Source organism: Lytechinus variegatus, chromosome 1, assembly GCF_018143015.1.
Source record: "Lytechinus variegatus isolate NC3 chromosome 1, Lvar_3.0, whole genome shotgun sequence".
NCBI classification, from domain to species: Eukaryota; Metazoa; Echinodermata; class Echinoidea; order Temnopleuroida; family Toxopneustidae; genus Lytechinus; species Lytechinus variegatus.
In genome coordinates this window covers 12,357,738-12,384,310 of record NC_054740.1, presented here as the reverse complement: position 1 = coordinate 12,384,310, position 26,573 = coordinate 12,357,738, and the positions used below count along the sequence as shown (strand labels likewise).

At 38.8% G+C, this 26,573-nt stretch overlaps 1 protein-coding gene across 1 annotated transcript; it reads left to right on the top strand.

The window, feature by feature from the left end:
- Positions 1 to 2,308: 2,308 nt before the first annotated feature.
- LOC121430850 (protein sprouty homolog 3-like) lies at positions 2,309 to 16,690 on the top strand. The gene is made up of 2 exons (XM_041628311.1): positions 2,309 to 2,852; positions 11,169 to 16,690. Exon 2 carries the CDS (start codon positions 11,205 to 11,207, stop codon positions 12,027 to 12,029), a length of 825 nt encoding a protein of 274 aa, XP_041484245.1. The 5' UTR covers positions 2,309 to 2,852; positions 11,169 to 11,204; the 3' UTR covers positions 12,030 to 16,690.
- Positions 16,691 to 26,573: the final 9,883 nt, after the last annotated feature.

The window sequence follows — 26,573 nt, the reverse complement described above, 5'->3', positions numbered from 1 at the left end:
AAGCAATTGCCATCCGGATGTATTGCAATTTATTTTCTTCCCCGTTAATGCTTGGCCTCGTAAGAAGGAGTTCCACTAAGGAAAACACAAAGTAATCTCCAGAGTTTGAACCAACTCAACATGGTTTTGATTGTGGCAAGCAGCTTGTGCCTTGTTCTAATAACTATTCATTACCGCTATTGATAAGACGTTTCCCTAATTAACACTGTTTGATACATCCTATTGATAATTTCCTGTGTGCTAACGAGCCTGTCACTGATTAGGCAATCGCACATTGTAGGTGTAAATTGCTTCCGATTAATATCCTCACGCGTTTGGCGCGTATTGCGGAAATCGACGGGTCGTCAGCACAAGTGCTTATCTCTGTTTTTAAATTAAATTTGTTAAATTGCCGCGCACCATTCCTATTAAATTAATACGATTGATCAGAGATAAGATAAGTGGAGCGAAGGTTTCAAATTAACTCTAAAAAATGAATGATGAACATTGAAGTGATAACAATTTAAGAATCAAACATCCAAGTCACTTAAAAAACACAAAATTCTTTATTTAAAAAACGATTTTTATTCTTTGATGAATTTTTGTTTTGATTAAGACCAACTTTAGTAATCCCAGTATAAATCCGACTCAATCAAATTGAGTTGTGACAGGGCACTGTAAAATCCTTAGCTTTTTTACTTTTTTTATTAGGCCCAGTCATTATACCAGAATTACGTTTTATTTCAATTCGTCCAATTACCAACTCGTCTACTATCATTCGGTCTAATTGCCACTTTAACCAACCACCATTTTGACGTATAACCAGTTGGTCCAATAGCCATCTGGTCCATACACCATTTCATCTAATTGGACTTTCACTTAGTGTTAAATTAAAATAAAATGGAGACCAACTGATTATGAGACGAAATGGCCAAAGACGGATTGGTGACTAGACGAAGTGATGATTGGACCAAATGGTTGTTAGACGAAACGTTGATAGGCGTAATGGCATTAGACTATGTAGGTAGGTAGACAATGCGATGAGTGGACTGTGCGATGAGTGGACCAGTCCCGTTGGCAATAGACGAATTGGCAATTTACCAGAATTACGACGGTGAATTGTGCAGCGCCTCATGCCACATCGCACTATGAAATCATGTGGTAGAGCGCCCTCTACTCATCCAAATCTGTTCGCTGATGACAGAATATCAGATTTACTTTTAAATTTGTATCTACGTAGGATTTGGAAACGTAAGGAATAGTATGTGACGAAGCCGCCTCTTGCATTTTGACACCGATCAACACACTGATTATGTCACCATTCTACCATGAATATGAAACATCGAAATGTCAAAATACATCCGAATTTGTTTGACCCTAATTATGCGAATGACAGGTGTAGGTTTGGTATTGTATATCGAAAAAAATAAATCGGTCAATAATTCTTGTGAAACCACGCAAGGAAATCAACAATTAAAAACTGAATTGAAATATCATTTCTCTTTGCAACATAGGCCGATTCCTTGATAAATGAATAACGATGGCCTAAGATGTATATGCCGTTGACTTGATTTGCAATATTTTAAAACATTAATGATTCTCCATACAAGTTCCAGCAGGGTGTTATAATTATGGCATGTCTTCTCTCGCTTCCATTTTGCGCAATGTTTAGCTCATCTGCATAGAATCAGAGAAGGGATTTAATATTCAGGTTCAGCAATGAGCAAAACCCCTGTCATAATCACGTTCACTATGTGCATTGCATCGTTTCGCAGTTCATTTATAGGGTATTCGCTCTTGGTACACACATCTGTGCGCAATGAACTTGATGCTTTCCATCTCCTTCTCTTCTTTCCTCATCCACTGTCATATCTGCTCTTCGCAGTGACCGCCGAAACCCATATCTCCCTGTCGAACCCCCATAAACATGCTGCAATGGTTTCGTTGGTTGATTTGGGATGGGGCCCCCAGTTCATCCAGCCCCGGCAGAGTGAGTGATGGTAAACACGATGACATGGGCAGCGTTTGTTTTTGATAAACGGGATAGAGCGGAACTCCGATAAGACCGGAAATGTCTGATCCCCGGGAGATTACGGCGTCGCAAATCATTCGCAACCTACCATCCTTCGGAGGGGCTGGAATGATCCATCATCGCCGAGAGGGGGTGGCCCTTGTTGCCTTCATCTCTGCAGAGCTGTGAGGGATAGAGCCAGGCCGGATATTACCTCGATATCATCGTGTATGAGCAGGCAGCTTTGGCTGTCAAGCAGTTAAAGAAAAACCGGGCCAATCCGTCTTGGATTCGAATGGAGGGTGCGCAACCAGAGGGGTATTGTTTCAAACCGGAAATCACTTGATTAGCTGGTATGTGAATGATAATCCCGCATGTGAGCATGCGCTCGTCATAATCAAACTACCCACCCCTAGATTCAAGGTGCACTCGCCCGTACACACACTATTTGCACGCCCCTGTATTTGCATATGAACGGAATTCATGCCGTGACTTCGAGCGGCCGAACTGCGAGGGATATGTGACTGGGTGAAAAGAATTCGAGGCCCCCCGTGTACCGGTAAATAAAGCATACGGGAGTATTATAGCACTTGGCCTGCACGACAGTACACAGGAACTAGCAATTTCCGCTCTGTTCCCTTGAGCGACACAGTACCTTCGCCGTTTGTAGCCTACACACACGGCCAACTTGGACTCTATACGATTGCTGTAACTCGTTGGGACTACTTACTGGAATATACTGTTAGCCCGTTTCTGTGGAGTATTTTATGTTGTTGTGACCATTTTAGCTGGATAATGACTATTGAAAGTGGTGGATGGCGAATGAGTTCGAATATTCGTCTTGGAATAGCAGAATAGAAGCGTAAGTATGGCTAAGCTGCCCGAAATGTAGGGCTAGGATCCTGTCTAGGGGTCGCGTCGAAATAAGTTATCCCCAGCACCACCGCGAAGCGGGCGGATGCCCATTGAAATACAATCGTAGGCTTGCTTTGCATTTGTATGTCATGTACCAAGGCTTAGCATAAGAAAAAAATATGGGAAAAGAGAAAATGCATGCGAGGATTCGTTTTCTGCAGGTGCATAGTAGTATTTCGTCTTGTATCCCAATGATATTATGCGATAAGATTACAAGCACGACCATGCATGACGACGTCAAATCGAGAGCATTGCCATTGCCTCATGCTCATGCCATACGTTGAAGTTAACTTTTATATGCCTTAGTTTATGTAAGTTGAAACTCAATCGTTAGCATAGTAATGTTCAGCGTGGCTAAAATACCCTTGCTGTTTTGTTCTACATGCAAATATTCCAGCATGCCCATTTCCATATTGCGTACACACTCGTACAACATCATCAGATGACATGGATTAATATGAATTCTTTTCATTTTGACATTAGTTGGACATATCGGACTCCCCCACACCCCCCCCCCCCCCTCTTCAAAATAAAGTTTGCATTTCATAAATCTTAAACGTTCTCGTTGACGGTTGATGCAGAATCTGATGGCACGGTGATTTCAAATTATTATTATTATTATTATGGTTATGACTTCATGGACTTGTTATTATCTCACCATGGACCATGGTTTATGGTTCATATTATTGTTGTTTAAATTATTATTTAATTCCTTTTGATGTTTTATCTCTCATGACGTGGTTACAGATTTATGATATTCATCAAAGCGTATGTAACCACATATGGATGGTATTTTGTATTACATTTATTTCGAATTTGAGGGTAGAGTAATACATATAAGTTATAACCATACTGGGATTGGTCAAATTATATTGAAAAAAAAACCTGTAAATTATGATTCACGAATATTATACAAAGTGAAAATGTTGAAATGGACGAAGAAATAAAGGGAACTAAATGAGAAGAAGCAGAATGCAGAAGAGAAGAAAAGTTTAATGATATGAACCAATACGTGGTGAAAATTATTCGTTATGAATGATGAACAGAAAGACTGCCTAATTCAGGTTCAGTTATGCCAGGTTCTAATCTTGAAAATTTTTGGGTAATTAGTTAGAATTTCCTCTCTGAAAAAAAATAAACCTGTATGCATACCAGATACTTAAAAGTAATACCAGTCCTGTTCATTCGAAAATCAACAAATAATCCAACATTATCCGATGTACATGTGTAGGTGTAGGGGAGGGAAGAGTAGCCAACAACGGGAGCAGCTGGAAAACCCCATAGGCGATCGTAAATCGACAGCCATGTCATACCCCGAGCCCCCCTTGGGGGGAGACGACCTATCAAGATGCACCGCTGTGCACGTGGCCTGGCCCCGACTCCTCAACCTGATCTTTCCCATCCCCATGACCATGCCATTCTCTGACGCTGGTTGGGTTGCCTGCCAGCAGCCTCTACCTACTTACAGAACCACGAAGAAAACCCAAGAAAATGAACACGTTGGCAACTTTTATACCCTTCTGTTTTAGATTGTAGGCTACACTTTTCTGCAGTACACTGAGGGTCATATTTACTCCTGCTTCTTGATTAAAAATATGAGTTTTCGTCCGAATGTGTTTGTATTTGATGATTTAAACATAGGGGAACATTTTGTAGTTTCGACACGAACCACTGACGAAAAGTAATGTTTCGTGACGTAGTGTAAACATCATTATGATGAATGGTTCATGATCGCGATGTACGTGATTGTTTTGAAGATGTTTAAATATCCCCGAAATCCTCAATAGTGGCTGGATATATGGATCTGTTATGAAGTAGGGAAAGCGAAATCATATTCATATGAATTGCATTTTGTAGTTAGCAGTCACAGCGAGCAGTCTTCTGAAAGCCCCTTCCTCTTGGTAATATAATCACGATGAAATTTAGTATGTTTTGTACATTGGAAATATGTGTATTTAAACCTGTTCTTTGTGAATATGTAATAATTGCCAAATTCACGGTTAATTGCGTGCACGTAGGTGTATTTGCAAAGTAAGATTTTATAAATATCAAGGCCTGCTTGAAAATCATGATGGCTTCAGCTTTTAATTAGTTCCCCCTCTATAAAAAAAAAATCTAAAGGTATTATCACTATCAGCCTTTTCGGCGTTTGATTAAAGACTGACTCATGTACAATCTGCCTTTCACCGATTTATCGTAGTCAGAAGTTATATCAATTAAAATTACACCTCTGGCTCTGCGTTACTTGTACCATAACCATGTACTATAACCATGAAGATAAATACTAAAGCCATGGACTAAACCATGCTTTAACTATTGCATGTACGTGCAGAGTGCATTTGTGTATTGGTGGCATTTGGTGCACGATGATGGCAATTTCATCATTATAGCCTTCCACAAGACGAGATCGCGAGTGGAGCTTATCATCAGATAATCCACTGCTTTACAAACTGATAAAAAATACAGCTTCTCTCCATGCCTATAAATAATTACGGTATTGCTTCTTCCATGTAAACCCTATTTCAATTTGAACGCATTCAATTCGCCTGGCCTCTATGGAGGATTAAACTAAAGCAATTTCTTAAGGTTTATCGCAAGCGAGACCCCCTTTTCACAAGTGGGGTTTAAAAAACAAGGTTTAAAGACTCTATAAATCTATTATTGAGCCAAGCTAAACGGCTCCGTCAAGCGGCTGGGTGATTAGTGGGCAGTGATGGGCAAGACGTTTGACAGGGAAAACGTTGTCCATTGTTGCGAAATTCACCTTGAATCAAGGCTCTGAGGAACGACCCTCAAATAGTTAGAAAGGGAAAAAAAATCATCGATTAGCCAATTGTTCTGAGTGAATGAGCGGGGAAAGTTTATAGAACGACCGGGTATTGTCCAGCTCTCGATCTCTGTCAATTGGGTTTTCCTCGGCTTGCCGTGGGTCGATATTGGAGACAGGCGGAATAACAGGTTATAATGCCATGTTTTAAACCTATACTAGAAGGTCCACTTAACACCCTTTGTTCGCAAACATCCGGTGGGGATGTTGCGGGAAGCTGAGCAAGGTAATTAAAGGGGTGAGGGTAACAGATAACCCGCAATAGTCGCAATATATTACTTTTATTTGATGTTGATCTTGGAAATTCCTTGTCATTGGGGGAATAAACGAGGGCATACTCGGTACATAGTATACCCGTCTGTGTCCATACACTGGAACATCACGCAATTAAGTGACGAATATACCGTGTTTGTCTTAGCATTAGTGCATTTGCAATACAACGAAATGGGATGCATTCAGACTGAATCTGTACAGAATTTTTATTATAGAAATGTCAATGTGAAATTTAATGAAACATGAAATGGGACCGATCTCTGATGACTTTTGAAGCTGTAGACTGTGTAGTTGTCCATTGAACCACCAGTTACATGTACGGATGCCAGATCTATATGTACTAAATTGAGACTTGACTGTTTAGATACATGTATACGTACGTATATATGTACCTTGCAAACTGCATTTTACTTTTTAGCCGAAAGTTTGGTTTCCGTAGAGAGGTAGGCCTATTTTACAGTTTACACCATTTGGTATGGTAGAAAGCCTACATAATGTTCCTCTCATCGTTCAAAAGGTTTTGCCATTGCATATTAATGCAGCACTTCGTAGGATATACGCAAAGTCAACGCAATTATTGATGATCGAAAGGCTAAATCAAACTGATCTCTATTAAATAGTATTCAAGGTAGGATTTGAAGTTTGATATTACATTTTGCGTCGTTCATTCCATTTTCATTTGAAAATTACATTTTATATAATGTATGTAAAATGCATATACTGAAAAAGCTAATGGATTCTAAAATTTGAGTCTGTAACATTGCGCTACTAGTCTCACTGCCAGACCAATCCCCTTGGTGTAACATTTGTGGTTCATAGTAATTGAACGTGAATTTGTAGTTGAGTGTCATCATAATGCGAAGTGCAGCATTATGTACTCGCCCAGACGCTAGAACAAAGCTGCGCACATCCAAGACACGTCTATCACCCAGATACATGTACTACTATACATGTAGCTACAGTCACAGCAACGGAACCGACACAAACTAGCTGTATGCTGATGGATGTATATGCCATTGGAAATTAAACGTTATAGTTGTGGTCAGATTCGCTGATATGACTATGGCATTACCCAATATTTTACTTTTTTCATGATTAATTGTAGAAATTGGTGTCATCTTTACGTTTACATGCACATGCCTCTTCAAAACTGGAAGAGAGGCATGTCTGCATCTGCATTGTACATGTAGATGCGGCGTGAATTCGAATAGGGAATCAGTTCTGAGTCGCACTGAAAAATGAAAATACACGAAGATTTGGCTGTTTTTATAACATGTCTGCCATTAAAACATGACCTTGCGTGACCAATTGATATAAATATTGAATTAGCTGCGATGAATTTCATTTTCCCGATCAGGGCGATGCCGGGTAATGTCAGATCCCGATGCAAAGCCATGTGCGGAAAATGCATCAGTTATTGACAGTACGTAAGGCTACATAGTACTTCTGCCTCAACAACGCTATTCCAATTCCACAATATTTGACAACAGAAGTTAAATCATCGAAATTCGCATTCTGGTATGCACGTTCTTTGGAGTTTTGGTTCAATTTCTTTTAATGCTGATATACATTTGCTCTACATAAACTTTGAGATGCACCATTTACAGAGAGGTCTACAAATAGTACAGTGTACGATGTGAAGTTGAATTGTGCGACATCTGGAAGTTTCCTCAAAATGTCTTTATATTTCTAATACAAAACGAAACGTGCAATGAATAAAAAATGGCGCATCAATGTTTGTTCTACAACTTTACTCGAACCACAAGTATTCTGATTTTGGAGGCTCTGCATAGTTCATCCATGGAACTGCATGCATGATGGTTCATCCATCCAAAGAAACAACGTACTGTATGAACTGTTGACGTGACAATCGCACCATTTTTCCGTTTCCCATTTTGTCTGAAAGTGAATATTTGTCTCGGTATCGTGAGGTGTAGGCCTACCCGTTGGTCACACTGGGCAGCCGTTGATTCGTTCCATTTTCCTTCTCTGTTTGGAAACCCTGATTGGTTTTCCAGCTATGTCTTCAACTTGGAGTCTCTCAAGTTCACGCCGGATGTATTTTCTAGTGCGTGCATATTTCCTGGCCGTTGCCTTGTTCAAACTCAAGCTAACATTGATTTTTCCCCTCGGGGTCATTTCGTAGAGGTTTACCTTACCTGTAATGTGAAGTTACCCCCTTCGTTATACATGTAGCCCAGCTCTTCGGATGGGTCTTTCGAAAGAATATTGCCAGCATATAATACTACCTTTATTTTTCCTAAGACCAATTTTCTCTGTGTACGTAACTTATCTACATTGGCCATTTTAATCCCGAATTGACGGTAGAAATAATGATTAAAAAAATATTCCCTTGAATGTGATGGTGTTCGGTGATCAGTATGAACTATACGGTCCGCATAGTTCAACTATTCAAGTAATTCAATCTATATTCTCTGACAACTGTCTCGGGTGTGCTTACACTGCATCTACGGTACATCCCCACCCTTCATTTTGAAATATGGAACCAACTGTCGTGTACAACGCACTTTTTGTAGGGTGGCATCGGTAACGGAGATCCGACTAGTGAGAGGGCCGAGTACTTCTGGCATATGATATCGAGATTATAGGGCAGATTTAAGTCGTCCTTGAATGGGAATTCTGCCTTTCTTACGATCCGTTCCGAGATCTCGGTACAGAATGTTAACAGGTGTAAAGATCTCAAGGACCATATTTCGTTTCCGCACCTGTCGAAAATTAAAGCCAGAGCACGTTCTTCGGCTGAACTTCCGCCAAAATTTACATTTCCCAAATACTCTCTGGGAAATCTGTTGTCAGATTCGCATGTAGAATCTGATGCCGATGGCATTGTTCCTCACTGATGCAACCCTAACCCCTTTTTCTTATCGACTAAATTACCTTGAAATGTTATTGGATCTAAGTTTGCGAAGTTCATTACTGATGGGGATTTGCAATTACTAACTTAAATATTTTGTGAATTTTGAGATTACAATATGAAAACGCAACCGTTCAAAAATTTCCGCCAAATTGTCCCAAAATAAAACCTTTTCCCTCTAAAGGACTTGCTGTCTAAAACTCCTTACATACTTCTCTCGACACGCGAATAAAATAAATTCTCGTGTAATGCACAGATAATTGTGCCAAAAGCAACGAATAACGTGTACATAAGAGGAAATGTTTACATCTTCCCCAATACACATGTACGTGAGTGTGAACTCACGAGGACAGTGTGTGCGTGTTTTCGAATCTTACATGTACATGTAATTTGATCGACGTTTATCACACGAACACTCGCCTCGGGCATTGCAAGCGAGCGAGCAAGCACATCAGTCATAAATCGTCCCTTTCCGGACCAAAACGAGCTCCTTTTTTCTCCTCTTCCCTTTTTTCCCCTAATCTGTTTTTCGCATTTCTTTGTGCAGCGCTTCGTAACAAACACTTTGCTTATTCCACTGATAAGCGAGCAGCCAAATGTTGTTACATCCTATCACGGCTATGTATACGTTTGCATTTTTAAAGGAAAGTCTACCCCAATAAAAAGTTGATTTGAATTCAAAAGAAAAAAAAACTCCAACAAGCTTAACACTGAAAATTTCATCCAAATCGGATGTAAAATAAGAAAGTTATGAAATTTTAAAGTTTCAGTTGATTTCACAAAATAGTTATATGCACCTCCCGGTCGGTATGCAAATGAGGGAACTGATGACATCACTCACTATTTCTTTTGTATTTATAATATGAAATATTCTTATTTTTTCCTGTGAAACAAAGTTTTATTTCCACCTGAACATGTGGAATGACCATTGTTTAACATTTTATGGTTCAATCAAGTTGGTCCTTATTGTCAAATCTGTAAAAATTGAATTATTGTATAATTCAAACAATAAAAACAAAAGAAATTGTGAATGAGTGAGGTACATCATCGATTCTCTCATATGCATGTGACTAAATTAATATGCATATAACTATTATGTGAAACATGAGCGAAACTTAAAAATGTCATACATGTAACTTGTTTTACACCCGATTTTGATGAAATTTTCAGCAGTATGATTGTCTGATTTTTCTCTATTGATTCAAATGAACATTTTCTGAGGTGGACTTGACCTTTAACTAGTTCTACACGAATTTATGAATATGAAGGCTATCATTATTGCTTTCGTTTGGTCATAGCCTAAACATCAATTTTCTAAGTTACGTGACCAATCAGCCTTTTGCATAAAATGTTATTATGGAAATATATTTTCGATACTATTTGCAGTATGTAGGTGGTATAAGACTTGCAGGAAAGCTTTGGCCAAATGAATGCCTTCCTTAAAAGCAATTCTTTCTCGGGAATTAAATGAATGCTACAGGTCATTTTGCTTTGATTGTAGCTCGCTATAGGAAATCCCCCAACTGACTTAATTTTGTAGATATATGTAGATGGCGACTTGGTGGCGTTTTAAGTTTTAAACGTATGAATCCATCTTCATCTTTGCAGTTCATATTGTTCAGTTCCACCTTGGAAATTGTATCCACCAGATTTGTCCAGACTACCCAATAAATCGGTGATTCCATAAGATACAGTAGTGTTTGGACTGCTAAAGCTTCTCTATACTGTGTTGCTGATTATTTCCTGGATTATATTACAGTGCTATGTTCGAAGGAATGTCTGTCCTTGGATCTCTTGTAAAATATCGTTATTCTTCCTCCTCGATGTCCCTCCGTTTCCTATTTCCCTTTGCCTGCCCTCTGCTGACTGGTCTGGTTGGGGAGGCCATTGGTCATCCGGCTTGTTGACCAAACACTTATCGCTCGCTAATCCTAGGAATCTCTGGAATTTTTCCTAGAGGAACGCCAGGAAGAATGCGAGTCAAAACAACATGCATCTATGGATGCTATAGAAATGCATCATACAATGCGCCCTGTTCTTGTACAAGGTGATGGAAAAAAGCGATTCAATTTGCTGTTATGCAATTTTTGTCAAAAAACCTGCGGCCTGCAATGCATAGGGTTCTTGTCAATCGCCAGGGGGGGGGGTTGCTCATCTTGCAATAGTTGCTTTCATAGCAAAGCGCAACGTCATGTGTCATTTGATTCAACTTTCTGTTCTCATTTCAATTAAGTCGATTTAAGTAGGTCTGTCAATTAAATCTTCCTTCTGTTTTGCTTTCTCTGCAGAGTTTATGGCGAACAGAGCTGCCACATGTTACACCCATGGCCCAAGATGGTGGAGATTTGGTAGTACGGCAGCCCACGTCTGTACACGGCTCGCCGACAGGATCAATTCCTATCCTGCTACCACCAGGCTGGCGTAGTCGCAATCTTCAGGCGCTCAGGTCAGCTACTGGAGACGAGGCGCGACCTAATGAATATGTGGACACCAACAACGATAGACTAAATGGTAGGAATAATAACGAATCGCCAAACTCAAGATCTGCTGAGAACTCTGGAGATGAAGGGTATCCTAGAAGTGATCTCATTGTGATCAGGGACCCCAAAGGTAAAGCAAAAGTACTCAGAGTTGTGAAATCAAAACCTGACGAGAAACTTAAAGGTAAAAGCGAACAGTCATCACCGACAACACCGACACATGGTGGTGAACTTCATGGGAAAGGAGAAGAAAAATTGAGTAAGGATCCATTTCCTTGCCCTCAGTGTGGTTATTGTAGGTGTGAGAAGTGCAGAAATAGCAATAGACTACCAAGTACGTGGTGTTGCAACGGAAGGTGCGAATGCTCTCCAGAGTGTGTTCTGAACTGCTGTACATGCATGACATGCGTAAAAAGCTTATTTTATCATTGTGCAAGAGAATCGGACAGAGAGTACGCCTATTGTACTGATGACCCTTGCTCCTGTCGGCCTCACTTACGATGTACTAGATGGACTTGCTTGAGTCTCTTGTCCTTATGCTTGCCTTGTTTATGTTGTTACCTTCCTGGGCGAGGAGCACTCGAAGCCTACAGACAATGCCATTCTCAGGGAAGACAAGGATGTCAGTGCAGCAGATGGGAGAACGGTGAAGCATATGACGCGTTATGAGAGTAAGCAACACCCCAAATCTTTAAATGTTAGCTGCATGTTTATTCAACAAGATGACAGTCAAATATGAGAACAGTGCATCCTGCAGAAGGCTCGTGCATTCAACATTATGGATGATTCTTACATCGTATCTTGTGGATGTTATACAGGCATCGTGGTCTTCATGGACCTCTAAAATTACACACCTGCACAATCCAGGAGAGCTGCAAAATCAACCCTGGAACTGTTGGAGAGGATTTCTGCGGAGTGCAGCTCAGGACGATGATATGTTTACCATGATCTCTCGTCACATCTCTGAGATGTGGCTTGATAGGGTCACTATCGACCACCGAACAGTTCCGGTAAGGTAAGGGTTGCAGGAGAGGCGAGGCTTCAAGAATGGGGTACTAGTAGACAACGGTGCCTCAGGGCCTGGCTTCATGAAGCTTGCAGAAAGACGTCTCCAAGTGGCCAGAAGACACTGCAAGAGTCCCTTCATGATGGTGTTTTTTTTTTTTGTATTTGTGCAGTCCCTACCAAAAGGTGGTCTGACTCACAGTCCTGGTAGACAGTGTGTTGTCCAACAACTAGTGAGGATGTGGGATGTACATGTATCTCGAAATAGGTGCAATTAAGACATAAATGAGCCACTACAAATATACATCAAAAATTTGTTATTCATGTAGTGTGCTAAATGTTTAAATTTATTATAGAGCTTCAAATACAAAAATAATTTAACGAAAAGAGGAAAACGAGTTTGTACATTTTTTGTTTCTATTGATTTACAAGAACATTGATTGGTTCTATGATGCTATGGATTATGGAACAATGTATGGAAGAAAATATATTCTTTCTGAAAGAGTTAGATTCAGAATAATGTGCCTATAATACTTTGTCACATCTCTATTTAACCTAAATCGATGTACATTACTACATTTGCATAATGTATTGTGTAATGTGTATATCAGAAGTCACCCAGAAAACAGGTATTATTTTGTTCATTCAGTGGATGATATTACATTGCATGATGTGCACAACATCATTATTAGAAGTGATTATAGTGTCGCGTTTATTGTAGGCATTCTACACTGTATCATTCAAAAGTGAGTATTGCCCCCTAACAATTTATTTTGTAAAGGACCCCCAAAATGAAGAGGTAACGCATGCACAGTGTAAGATAACGTTATGCAAGTTCGTTCTTCCGTAATGTGTGTAATTTGACACGAGATAGCATATCAGCGTGATGGCCTATTAATATTTATGGACCTTGTATGAACTAGCTTGGGGCCAAAGTTAGACAAATGGGTAGAACAGATAACGATGAAGTTCTATCACAGCCGATGTACACTTTCTACGCGTATATGGCGTACGTTCGTTATCTCTAATCGCACTTCTCTCGCGCGATAGTATTCATCTGATGCAATACGCTCTATCGGTTGAGAATGGTGAAGAAAAGATGGCGGGGTTTTTAGATCGCTACCGTCTCTCCTTGTGTGTTGTGTACATAAAACTGGTAACGCTTTTGGAGAAAAGATATTTTGTCTATTGGACGAGTTTGAGACTCCATATTGTTCGAGGGGTCGTGGAGTGTTTAGTAAGGGACCAGAGTAAACAGGAACCTTCCACTAAGCATAAACCAGAGGTATGGGAGCTGGTTTGCCCAAATCCTTTTATCTATGTGTTGGGGTTTATCAAGATTTCTTAGTCGAATACCCCAGCCGTCACACTTTCAAAATGGTAGGAAAAGGTTTGAATGTCCTTGGACTTGCCAGACTGTAAAGCACAAACCACCGCTCATTAGCGGCGGGATTGGATCAAATGGCCACATGCCTGTTATTCCGCTTTGATTTTAATGAATTTTGTTTTCTTGTCTAACCATAGAGCTATTCTCTGTAATAGCTCCATGGTCTAACCATCAACGGGAGTATTTCATTTATCTGGGCCCCCACACATACTTGATACGTTATGGTGGTGTATCATTTCCAAACGCGATACCCTAGTGGATTTGAAAAGACGCCATCTTGGCAGGGGTGCTTACGTAACAGGCTCCAGCACTACCCGATGGCCTATGCCCTATGTCAAAATGAATGAGGGGGAAATCCATTTGAATATTTCATTCTAGTTTTTTTTTTTCATCTCTCGGGAGGAAAAAGCGATGACAAACCAATCACAATTCATTGGGTTTCTCATTGTATGTTCACAAGTGTTCCATTCTATCCATGCCCCACTGCCCCCTCAACTTATCGACTCAAACTCATTTTCAATCCTCAACGTCTTTTCAAACAGACGTCAAGATCTAAAACAGAAACTCCTCCAAATTTCTGAAGTTATTGAATTAGTGCATGGCATTTCCTGTGTGAATGAGCAAGCCCAAGTTCTTTATCATGTTGACCTCTCCGCAGTCTTCTCTCAATGTTTGCTACCGAAGTCGCCTGTGATCTCTTTCCGCTTCACACACGGCTGGTTGGCCTTCGTTCGGCCACAATCTCCGGATGGCCTGCAACGCTTAGCAAGCACACATTGCTTTTATTCTCGTTCTCCCACCCTCCCTCTATTCAATTTAGGCTTCCTCTCCGTCTTTATTCAAGCATAGATTGGCACACCTTTAGACCTTCGAAGCCCTATTGTTCCCAGGTGCCTGCCTTTTTACCACTCTTTTTTTTTCCGGTGAAGAACGAAGACCCGGCCGTTGCTTCAATTCCGCATGCAAGCAGGCCATTTCAATAAACCTTTCAAGTCGGACTCTGTATATTTGCTTCTAGCCGTCGAGTAGCCCAGAACCAAACCAAGCCGAATTGTAAGAATGGCTTCCTTTTAACATTAAGCTGCAATTGACATTATTCGAGCCATATAATAATCAACCCATTGTCGATAATTTGACATCTTGGTGGACAGTTCTGGGACGTTACTTTTCATTTTCACATCCGTAAAGTTAGCCCTCCTAAATATATAGGCCTATACACGTATAGCTAGGTCTATATAGTACACACACTTTCAGGCATTCATTTGATACCCCACCCCCCCCCCCAACGAAAAAAAAAACTTTGAGGGGAAAAGCAAAGCACTTCGTCAGCCGATGACTTTTGTTAAAACCCTGCATGTGCAACCTTAATGTTTTTTTTACAATTCATGTTTTTTTCACATTCATATAATTACTAATACTGCATCAAGCTAAATTCTGCAATTGCAAGGACCAAATTCAAAATCACCCTCTCTTATAACCCATTCCTTGTTTCCATTATTTTCTTCAAACTTTCAAGTCCACCGGAACGTTGCTCCAGTGATGAGTGAATAAACCATTTCCCTTCCCCCCTTTTGCTCACCATTCAAGCAGAATTCCGCAGGTCTTTTGAAGAAGAAGAGAGAGAAAAAAAAACCTTATTCCTCGCTCTTTTGGGCAGGGGCTCCGTCGCCGATTTGGTTCTTTGTGTGTGCATTACTCCAACAATAACAGGCAATATAATCATTGCACCAGAAAATAATTACAAACCAGGACACGGCTTGTATATTGTGGGAAGCGCAGAGGAGACCCGAATTCGCCCTGCCGCTCGTTTCACAATGCGCTTCCCTGCATCGCCAGCCGGAGGGGTGGAGCACAAACTCAATACCGTGTGTGCGCAAGTTCATTACCTCGGTCTCGCAGTAGTTTCGCGCTCGGAGACCCCAATGAACTTGCTTGTTGGAAAGGGTTAACCGAAAAAATAACCATGCTCATTTATACCCTTCAATCTCTAATTGTCATCTGTCTGCAACATGATGGTGAATTCTGAAATTAATTTTTACATTTTAATTGATTTTCTCGAATAATGATGTCTGCAAATAATGTTCGCGCTAGTTTATTGTTGGAAAAAAAATTGTCCAGAACTTGTGATTCAAACTTATTCACTAATGTCATGCATATTTATAAAGATATCAATGGTCTGATTTAGTGAACTACCTGTATTTCTAGAAAGGTGTAAGGTTGCACATGGCGTGTCATGTGGATCACATCAATGTATACATGTAGTATTTAAGCCCATACATGAACATGTGAACTTCAAAATTTCTGTTTTTCATTTCAGCCCGTTTGTAGTCTAAATTCTTTCATATCGTTAGAATGTGCACCTTTTTAAATGATGAAATTGCACAATTGATTATGCAATCACATGTATAAGTTCCAAATAGTTAATTATTTCACTTATTTAACTTTTTAGTTATACGATTTTTAAATGCCATTTACACCCAACCGAATTCATGAAGACGGCTTTTCACAGTGTTGCATTAGCGTTGAAGAGAAAAAGAGTGTTCATTATGTGTTACATAACATTAGCATGATGTTCATCGGAATTTTTCCCCACGTTAGGAAACTAACAACAGAATACGAACATTGACAATATTTGTCATCTCTCAATGATTTAACAAGTCTCAATTTCTTTTTTTTTCTATAAGTTAAGCAGTTGATCCACTGATTCCCCCTTTTCCCTCTTTCTTTTCTTTCTTTGTCCCTTAATGACTACTTTGCGATTTGTTCACGACTTCCAGACCATTTTTCCTCTCTTTACAATGGGAAGCAGAAATTGGGGCTCGGCATAATTGGGAATGCTTTTTTGGAAGCGAATGTTTACCTACAAAACGTTCTTGTTTGTTGACGTAGTACGCTAACAAATCCAAACATGTGGGAGAAGGGAGAATATGAAAGAAAAGGCCAACAAAAAAAATCTTTTCCTGAACGCATTGTTCGTCATAATTCCATGTCGGAACTGCGCCTTCCTATCCGCGCTACCAAATGAAAATAACTTGGGTCTTGTTAAAACCTGACGTGAAAAGCCAAGAAAAACAGGCCCTTCTCTCGCTCTTTTTGCAATCATTATGTCGGGCTGATGGAAGCTGAAAAAATGGACATGTCGATCATCCTAGGGCAATGTTATTCGTGATTATTACTGACTTTTTATTCATTTTCAGGGTGGTGGCATGGGATAACAGTGTTCGAACTCCACTAAAAATGGGACTACTGCATGCTTGTCGGGGGGGGGGGGTTCAGGTTAATGCACCGCCACAAAAGGGGAAAAAAGATCATATAATTGCAATGCCGGCTCGATGAATCGCTGGGACATTTTACAATCCCCAGTAAAAATCATTGACTGAGAGTAGTCATTGACCATCAAATCTACATCAGGAAAAGGTTTTATTTGCTGGAGTTGAGGGCCTCGCTTATGGTCCCAATAAAGCCTATGTTTTAGTTGTCAGTCTCGTGAAGGGAGTGCAAGAGTGGCTTGGGTCTGTAAACAATAGCGGCAGCGAGCAGATCGGAAATTAAAAAGCAGGCTTATTGACCAACAGATTACGATATCGATCAAAATACGACGAAGGGAAGCAATTAAGCATTCAACTCTATGGAGCTTTATTCGCTTGGGCTCCTCCGCGGAACAGTTTGAACCCCTCTGGAACACTTTCGGTTGATACCCTGTTGTGTTTAATCCGATATCTTAATTCATCCACCGAGCCATCCAGCGCTTTGATCTCGTAGCATATAGCCCCCTTCATAGGATCACCCCCCCCCCCGGCCCGGTCGGCCAGCCCAATTTTGGAATCGGAATGTTACCCATCCCCCACCCCCTTACACATACACACACACACACACAAAATAATGGCGGTTATAGTGTCACACTCCCTATCTCAATATACGATTTCTTTTTAATCAATAAATAAATTCAGATTGTTTTTTTTTCTTACCCTTTCATAGGGTTTTTCTATTGCTATTGTTTTTCTATTGATTTATTTCTCACATTTACATGCTTGCTTATCTCTTTTTATCCGCCGATATTTTTAAATTGACGCCTTCCTGTTTTTACTTAATGAACAAACTACTCTTCAATGCGACGCCTGTTTTAGTACAGGAAATGTATCATAAAGAGATTGCGCCTACGATTATGAATTCACGCGTGATACCTACATGTTTCTTTGTTTTCAATGTTTTGCATTGCTTACCTGCGCTGTTTTTGTCGCCTGCTTTCAACCCTTTTTCTTACCTCTATCTTTCTGCCTCTCTTTATTTTCTTTTTAACAAAACGGAAAAGAAAATCATTTATTTTAATTCTCGGCCACGCAGGAAATTGCATTGAGCCATTGTTGTGTCGTTAGAGCCATTTGAGTACCGGAAATGAAGGTACCTCGGGTAATTTGGCTAATGGGTCTCGGCCGCTGTATTATGTATGTTGCCGATTTAAGCATCTGTTACTGATCGAGTGCTTGGCTCTGCTGCCTACAGATAAATAAATGACTTTGAACGAGCACAATGGACGTCTCTGTCCAAGCCTATTTACAACATGTACTGGCTGTGATCAGGATGGAATTGAGAAATGATAGTCATTTTTGTCAAACGGTATTGCAGACTGCGTAGGTTAACTCCCGCGTTCTGCATAGGTATTCCATGCCGAATGCAACATTGGTTACTTAAAGGTCAAGTTCACCCCAGAAAAAGTTTGATTTGAATAAGTAGAGAAAAATCAAACTAGCATAACGCTGAATATGTCATCAAAGTCGGATGTGAAATAAGAAAGTTATAACATTTTAAAGTTTTGCTTATTTTTCACAAAACAGTGATATGCACAATTCAACGACATGCAAATGAAATGAGAAAAGTCGATGATGACCTTCAGTCACTTTCGTTTGTGTTTTATTGTTTGAATTAATATTTCATTTTTACAGATTTAGCTATAAGGACCAACTTGACTGAACTTTTCAGTTTTAAGAAATGCTAATTCCACATGTTCAGGGAGGAATTAATCGTTATCTTGACAGTGGGGAGAAAATTTGAATATTTCATACAAAAAAATACAAAACAAAATTTTAAAAAAAGAAATAGTGACCGGATGATTTCATCAGTCTCATTTGTATACCGACCAGGATGTGCATATAGGCCTAACTGTTTTTGTGATATCAAGCAAAATTTAAAATGTCATAATTTTCTTATTTTACATCCGATTTTGATGAAATTTTCAGTGCTATGCTTGTTTGATTTTCTCCTTTTATTCAAATCAACTTTTTGTTGGGGTGCATGGACTTGTCCTTTAAATGCTATGGATTCTGTTGTCGATGCACACCTCATAGGGAAGATAAGGAGTTCTCGAAATGACCGCATCTTCATTTTTTCATCACCTTGGAACAAACAATGAAAGATGTGCGATTAGAGACGGACATGAGCGTCGCCGTTTTGACGATAGGGTTTATACATTTTCAGGGGGAAAAGTAATAAGTTTTATATTAAGAGACGTTTTAATAGAGTTGTCAATTTGCGATTTCTCTCTACCTGGTCACACGTGTAAATGAAGTATACCGGTAACTTTGTCGTTCTCATTCAGAGTTGCTACTTCCTTACTGTACATGTAATCCACACAAGTCTTGGAAATCCATAGAAATGTATATTTTATTATTTTGCTCATGATTAACTTCCTTCGATGAAGAAGAACTTGACTTTAAATGTGACGCGAGATGGAACTTATCACCAATGAACCTCTCTGCGCATGCGTTGTCTCTTCATTTTTACGCGATTAATATTCACCCGCCTTAAAGTTAAGTACGTATTTAATACCATGTACACCGCTTAATATCGGTCAATTTAAACGCAATTTGCCCCACGTAATCACATTTTGGCTAAAATCTAAGTCATATCTGCTAATCTGTCTCTTTAGTTTGTATTTCTTGTAAGAACATGGTGTTCCAAATAACAGTCCTAAACTTATTTATCATACAAATTGATGCCTTACGATACTAAGTATTCATATATTTTCTTCTTAAACTTTCCTCCATTTTATTTGTTCGTTTGTCGTTCCTGTATTCCTAAACACTGCCACCGTTGTATTCAGTTTTTATTGTTTCTTATTACACTTCGTGTATATTTTCAGTATATCACATAGAGTATAAACAAATTTGTAAGAGTTCATTTAAGGTATGAGAGAGTATGTAAAGATTTATATTCTGTAAAACTCAGTAATGTGTTATACAACATATTGAAAAGTGTTATGGGGATTATTTTTTACAATGATTTCGTCATTACGTATTTGGAGATCGAAATATGACAGCGTGATAATTATGAATGAGATTTTTCCCGTATTTATTTAAATGATTGCCTTCAGAAATTATATGTTTTCAGACGTTTACAGATATACAGTGCCTATACACCACGTTTCTTCATCAATTCGAATTTCCATACTTCAGGTCTAATTGAATTGCCAATAAATCTCGCTTGATAATCCGATAGCTACTTTTTGATTCTTGACTATAAGATATTACTGGCGTTAATACCCCGTCTGGTTAAAAAAAAGTGAAAGAAGTATAGGCCCATACGGTCGTTGTAAATGCAAACTCGGAAAACGGACCTCCTCCACTGTTTTGTGCAAGCATTCCTGCCTCTGCTACTTCTGTAAACAACTCACAGCCAATTGTTTACAAAAAAAGAACTTATCAAAAAAGAAAACCTTAATGTGGAATCAATTCATTTCACGTTTTGAACCATGCAGAGATTATCCACCGGTTTGCCAGCCACTTTGTAAGGTTTCTACACCTTTTCTATCGAGATCCAATAGAAAAAACCTAATAATACAGCTCGGAGGGAAGAAAAGTTAGCTAGTCTGAATAATACAGAGAGGAACAAATATCCAAGATTGGGTGACAACTTTTCAAGTAATTGGCCGCCAATTCAACTCTACATGTGTACGGAAAGTGAAATCCCATTTCTGAAGGAGACTAAGTAGAGTAGTTTGAATTCTTAGGTGTATGCAGGTATACAGACAAGATTTGATGTAAAAACGAGACATACTTTCCTTGAAATATAGTAGTGGTACACATGTGAGCTTATGACAATATTATACTACATGTATTCTAATATTTTTTCATGGGGTATCTATAAAGAAATCCATACTTTTTGATAGAATTTCCCGCTATCCCAAGTATATCGTGACTCTTATACATGTACGACGCAAGAGGGCAGGCTATTAATTTTAGATTTCAGAAACAGTTGTCGTGATCGAAAAAAGTTACAAGTATATTCGAACTTGATACCTTTATTTTCTGAGCGAAAGAGTACGTACAGGTATTCAATAATTATTATCAGCTCACGTCAGGAACATGGTGTTCATCTTTAACGTAAAGTCGGTTCGGATTATGCACTAAGGCCAATCTTGAAGTTGAAATAATATCATGACTTTGTTTATTATATAACGATATTTTGAAAATAGTTGGCAAAATATCATTTCAATAATTTTGAAATGCACTGCCCTTTAATATTTCCTATAAGCTATTTCATCATTTTAATAGTGTATTTTAATGTATTTTAAAAACAAATTTGACTTGGTGAATAAAGACATATTTACTGTAAGAGAATAACATTTATCCAGTGGAATCGGGTACTTAGGGAGACGGCCCAAACGTTACCTAGAAAGAATACTTCTACAAAAATGTGGCTACTTTTCTGAATTGATTCCACATTTCATGTTTTAGAACAGAAAGTCAGTTAATAATATGGATAATCATTTTTATTTCACAAATCTATTGCCACTCAGCAGATGAAATAAAAGCGTTTTACTTCACATTGATTTTAAATGTTATCACAAATATTTTATGACCTTCCGTGTTGAAAGATTTTAAAATCATCCGAGCACGATTTTTCATATTTTAATATTCATATTTTCCAATCATTTTTAAAATGAGACACAATCATTAAAAAACTAGTGTACATTGATTGATAATAGCACAGCCGGTTTACTCAAATATTTGACCGGATATCTGGAATCGGTTCCAGATATAGTCCTTCATATCAGTTCACGAATGTATCAAATGTAATGCAATTTTTATCCATTTTATTATCCTGCTTCATGATTGAAAGTTGGAAATTCAACACGATCGTGAGATTATATATCATGCATTCGATGTCGTAAGGAGGAAATATTTGAAGTTCTATTTTATTATATTATTTATTTTCCAGGAAGGCATTAAAATCTTGAGAAAATCAATTGAATGATTTGACTCTATGTTTATTGTAGTTGTTTTGGAGAGTGATGTGGGATGTGAAAAGGCCAGAGATCTGAATGCCATAATAAGTATGGACGTGATGGAGAGTTGAAATAGAAGATGAGCGAGCGTGAGTATATGTGGGAGAGAGAAAAAAAGAAAGAGGATATGGAATAATTAAAAGGGGAAGTTAACCCTGACAAAAGTTTAATTGTAAAATTAAACTTTTAAACTTAAACTTTTAAAATTAAATTGTTGGCGAAGGTTTGAGGGAATCCTTTAAAGACTAAAAAAAGGTATTTGAATTTTAAATATTTGATTTGCGACGTCACATTCGGGCAGCTTTCCTACATAATTATCGTATGGTAGATAATGAAATGTCATTTTCTCAGACAAATGAAAATAGTTTTTATTGTACCTTCAGTATACCAATACATAAATCATTTCCTCTCACCACTAAAGAGAAAATAAAAAGAAGTCATCAAGAACCATTAAAAAATGAAATTTATGCATTTTATATTAAATAACATATGGGGCAGCTGCTCGTTTAAGACGTAGTCAAATCAAAAACTTTGATATTTAATGGATATTCCTCAAACCCTTTCCAATATTTTTTATCATACTTTTCTGCTATTTTTTACAAAAAACTTTTCATCAGGGTTACTTCCCTTTACTTCGTTGAGGGAGATGGGAGAGTGCCTTTTTTAGGTAGATGAGACAGAGAGGGAGGATAAGAGTGTGCGAATATTGAAGTACGAGAGGGGGGGGGGTTGAACGTCGTCAGATGGGAAATCCACTCCTAAAGTGTTCATTTTAATCTAAAAAAATCAAATGAGCTTACAACTGAAAATCTCGTCAAATCGGACGTAAAATTAAAAAGTTTTGACAGTTTCAAAGTTATTTCACAAAGCAGTTATATGCACAAAAGGGAACTGATGACGTCACCCACTCACTGTTTCTTTTGTATTTTATTATATTCTAAATATTTACTGAAATCCGACAGGTTGTCGGATCTGACAAACTTCCCTTGGTAATCAGTTTGCTGAGATGCTGGTTTATTTTCGATTGGTCTAATGCCAATTCGTCTAATATCAAACTCGTAAACTGTGGTCTCCCATTAGTTCGTCCACTAGCTATCCACATGGTCTAATTGCCATTTCTTCCACTCACCTTTTCTTCTAATAACCAGTTTGGTCAATAGCCATTTGGTCCATATACCATTTGGTCTTATTGTACTCGGTATTAATTTAATTCAATTTTTTTTTTAATTTTATTTAATTTAGCGAAAGTAATAACAACAAAATGAACGTTAGACCAACTGATTATGAGACGAAATGGTCATAAACGAAGTGGTGATTAGACGAAGTGATAATTATTGGACCGAATGGTTGTTAGACGAAATTTGTTGGACGGAGTGGCATGAAATGAAGTATACCATGCGGTGAGTGGGCGAGTTGGTAGGAGACGAATTTTGCAATTTATTCCCCTTTCTCCCACCTCCACTCTATCGTCTCCTCCACCCCAAACAAACCATCAAATCACCCCCCCCCCACACACACACACACCCACACACATACACAGTACCAGAGATGAAGGAATCTTGTAATTAAAGGGATGCTCAGCTGGGTCTAATTTAATGATGTTGATAACGTCAGACAAGATGACAAGCAAGTAAGATTATGCAACGTTTTCACACGTGTAAGTGATTTATTTATTCTTTCTTGGAAGGGTGAGTCGTAGCAAATTGGCGATGTTCAACTAATATTTGTTCTGCTTTACGTTACTTAAGCAGAGCCTTGTCCCATATTGTAGACCAGCCTTCAAACATTCGAATTTATATTTATTGTGAATATTTTTGTTTTAAAAATATGAGGAGGGGTCTAAAGCGTGAGATCTTGCCAAAGAATTGCTAGTTTATATAACAGCACATTTTGTCGATAGTGGATTTATGAATTTCACGATTGTTCCCCGTCCAAAAAAACAAAAACAAGAAAAACGAATCATTACAACATAGAGCCATTAACTCTGCCATTAACAGAATAGCTCCATGATTACAATTGTGTCATATCAATTTTATTTTTAGACCCCTTCCCCAAAAATAAAAAATTCACTCCGCTCTTCCCCACTTATGGCCAACTGATAACTTGACAATGTACCCAAACACGATCTTGTATGGCGTCATAACTACAAGGGCCTCAAGATCAAGATGAAAATAATTACTCTTAGTGAGTACACTAGGTGTGTTGCTACATCAGTGGATCGTTTCGTTATAGGACAAGTCCACCCCAAGTGATTTGAATAAAGAGAGAAAAAAAAACCACTGAAAACTTCATCAACATCGGATGGAAAATGAGATAGTTATGACTATTTCAATTTTCGCTTAATTTTACAAAATAGTTATATGCACATCCTGGTCAGTATGCAAATGAGGGAACTGATGACATTACTCACGCACTATTTCTTTTGTATTTTATTATATGAAATATTCTAATTTTCTCCTCATTGTTCTGTGAAACAAAGTTTTATTTTGCCCTGAACATATGGAAGTACCATTGTGATTTTGTGGTTCAGTCAAGTTGGTCCTTATTGTCAAATCTGTAAAAATTGAAATATTGATATAATTCAAACAATAAAAAATAAAAGAAATAGTGAGTGAGGGACATCAATTCTCTCATTTGCATGTGACTAGATTGTGCATTTAACTATTTTGTGAAAAATTAAGCGAAACTTTAAAACGTCATAGTTCTTAGTTTTCATCCGATTTTGATGAAATTTTCAGCATTATGCTTCTCTGCTTTTTCTCTATTGATTCAAATCAACATTTTTCTGAGGTGGACTTAACCTTTAAGAATCCAATAACCACAAAATTTATTTTTAAAAGGTGTCCACGCCACATGGATCACTATTGTCTACCTGGATGCAGATGGGTAAGCCTAAATGAAGGATGGAAAATGTTGAGAGGTTAGGGCCATATACGTTCACAAGGAAAGAGATAACTCGTGTTTTCTGAAAGATCCTGGTAAAAATGAATGACTCTATATGTCCGATGAAAATGATTGACGATTCTCTTGTCAGCATAAAAACATCACAACACGGTTCGAATCCCATCAAGAGACTGCCGCCCCCCCCCCCCCCCTCCCCCATCATCCTTCCATTGCCACCGGCTACTGTGTTTCATCAAAATGTTATGTGCGTCTCCTTGCTAACGGCTGGAATACGATCGATTCGTCGATCTCTAACATTCAACTAAATTTAAAAAAAAAATGAAATATGCTTTCAAATGATTTGATATCTAAATACAGCCTATGTGTATTTGATATTCAGCTTAAGAAGAAAAAAGAGATTAGTAACTAATTTTTTTCATATTTACTGTTTTATATTTATAATGCACCATCGAGGGTTATCTCCCTCATCTGGATAGTTGCGAAATATGAATCATTACCATTACCGGCACTTCCATCGCGATGTAGAAAAAAAAAGAAGCGCCCATGGATATGTCCTCTGATACCATTCCGTTGTGGAAGTCCTATATGGTTATCCTACGCCTGTCTGTCAATTAGGTTAAGGGAGACCCTGGCCACCAATTAATGGGAGTGATGTGACGCCATGTTGATTAAAAACATCCTGACATGGTTGGGATTCCGGGAGGAGAGCGCGGGGAATGGATGATAGGGACCAGATGTAGCCGTGGTGGTAGTGGATGGTGGTGTTGGTGGGGTGTGGTGCCCCCTTCCCTTCCCCACCCTGTCCAATCTCTTGGACGTAATGTTTTGAAGTGACGAATGGCGAATGTAATGACTGTATGATGATGGCGTTGCGAAGATAGTGATGGTGGTGGTGGTGGTGGTGGTGATGATGATAATAATGATGATGATGGCGATGATAATGATGACGATGATGATGATAGCGATGATGATGATGGCGATGATGATGATGGTGATGATGATGATGATAATGATAATGTCTTTGATGATGGTGAATGTTGATGGTAATGGTGGTGGTGGTGGTAATGATGGTGGGAGTGGTGGTGATGATGATGATGATGATGATGATGGTGAGGGTGATGATGATGGTTGTGGTGGTGGTGAAGATGGTTATTGTTATGATGGTGGAGGTGGTGATGGTGGTGATGATGGTGAAGATGATTATGGTCACTAATACGATTACGGTGATGGTGATGGTGGGTGTGGTGAGGAGGTATGGAGGTATGCCGTTGTCACGTGTACACGAGGAGGTTAATACACCCGATAAGTCTTGTACTTTATTTTTTCTTTGTTTCTCACTTTTGCAAGTATTATCGGCCATTAACCTATGGTTTACATAACGCATGATTGAACAGGAAGTAGCCCCGGAGAGCGAAGGAGGAAAAAACCAAGGCCCCCCCCCCACCTCCCCTATCTCGCTCTCCCTCAATCCCTCTCACTTTGTTTATTCACAACTTCACAGAAATGCCGCCCAGGTATGAGGAGTGAGGTTAACTTGCACTAGTCTAAGAATTCAGTCTATGTGAATCGAGAACACAATATAGAGCTTATTTCTGAGTAATTAATAATTTTGTAATCTATGATATTATTGGAA

What these genes read in the sequence shown, in the direction of transcription:
- LOC121430850 (XM_041628311.1), top strand. Translation starts at nt 11,205, where the DNA reads ATGGCCCAAGATGGTGGAGATTTGGTAGTACGGCAGCCCACGTCTGTA.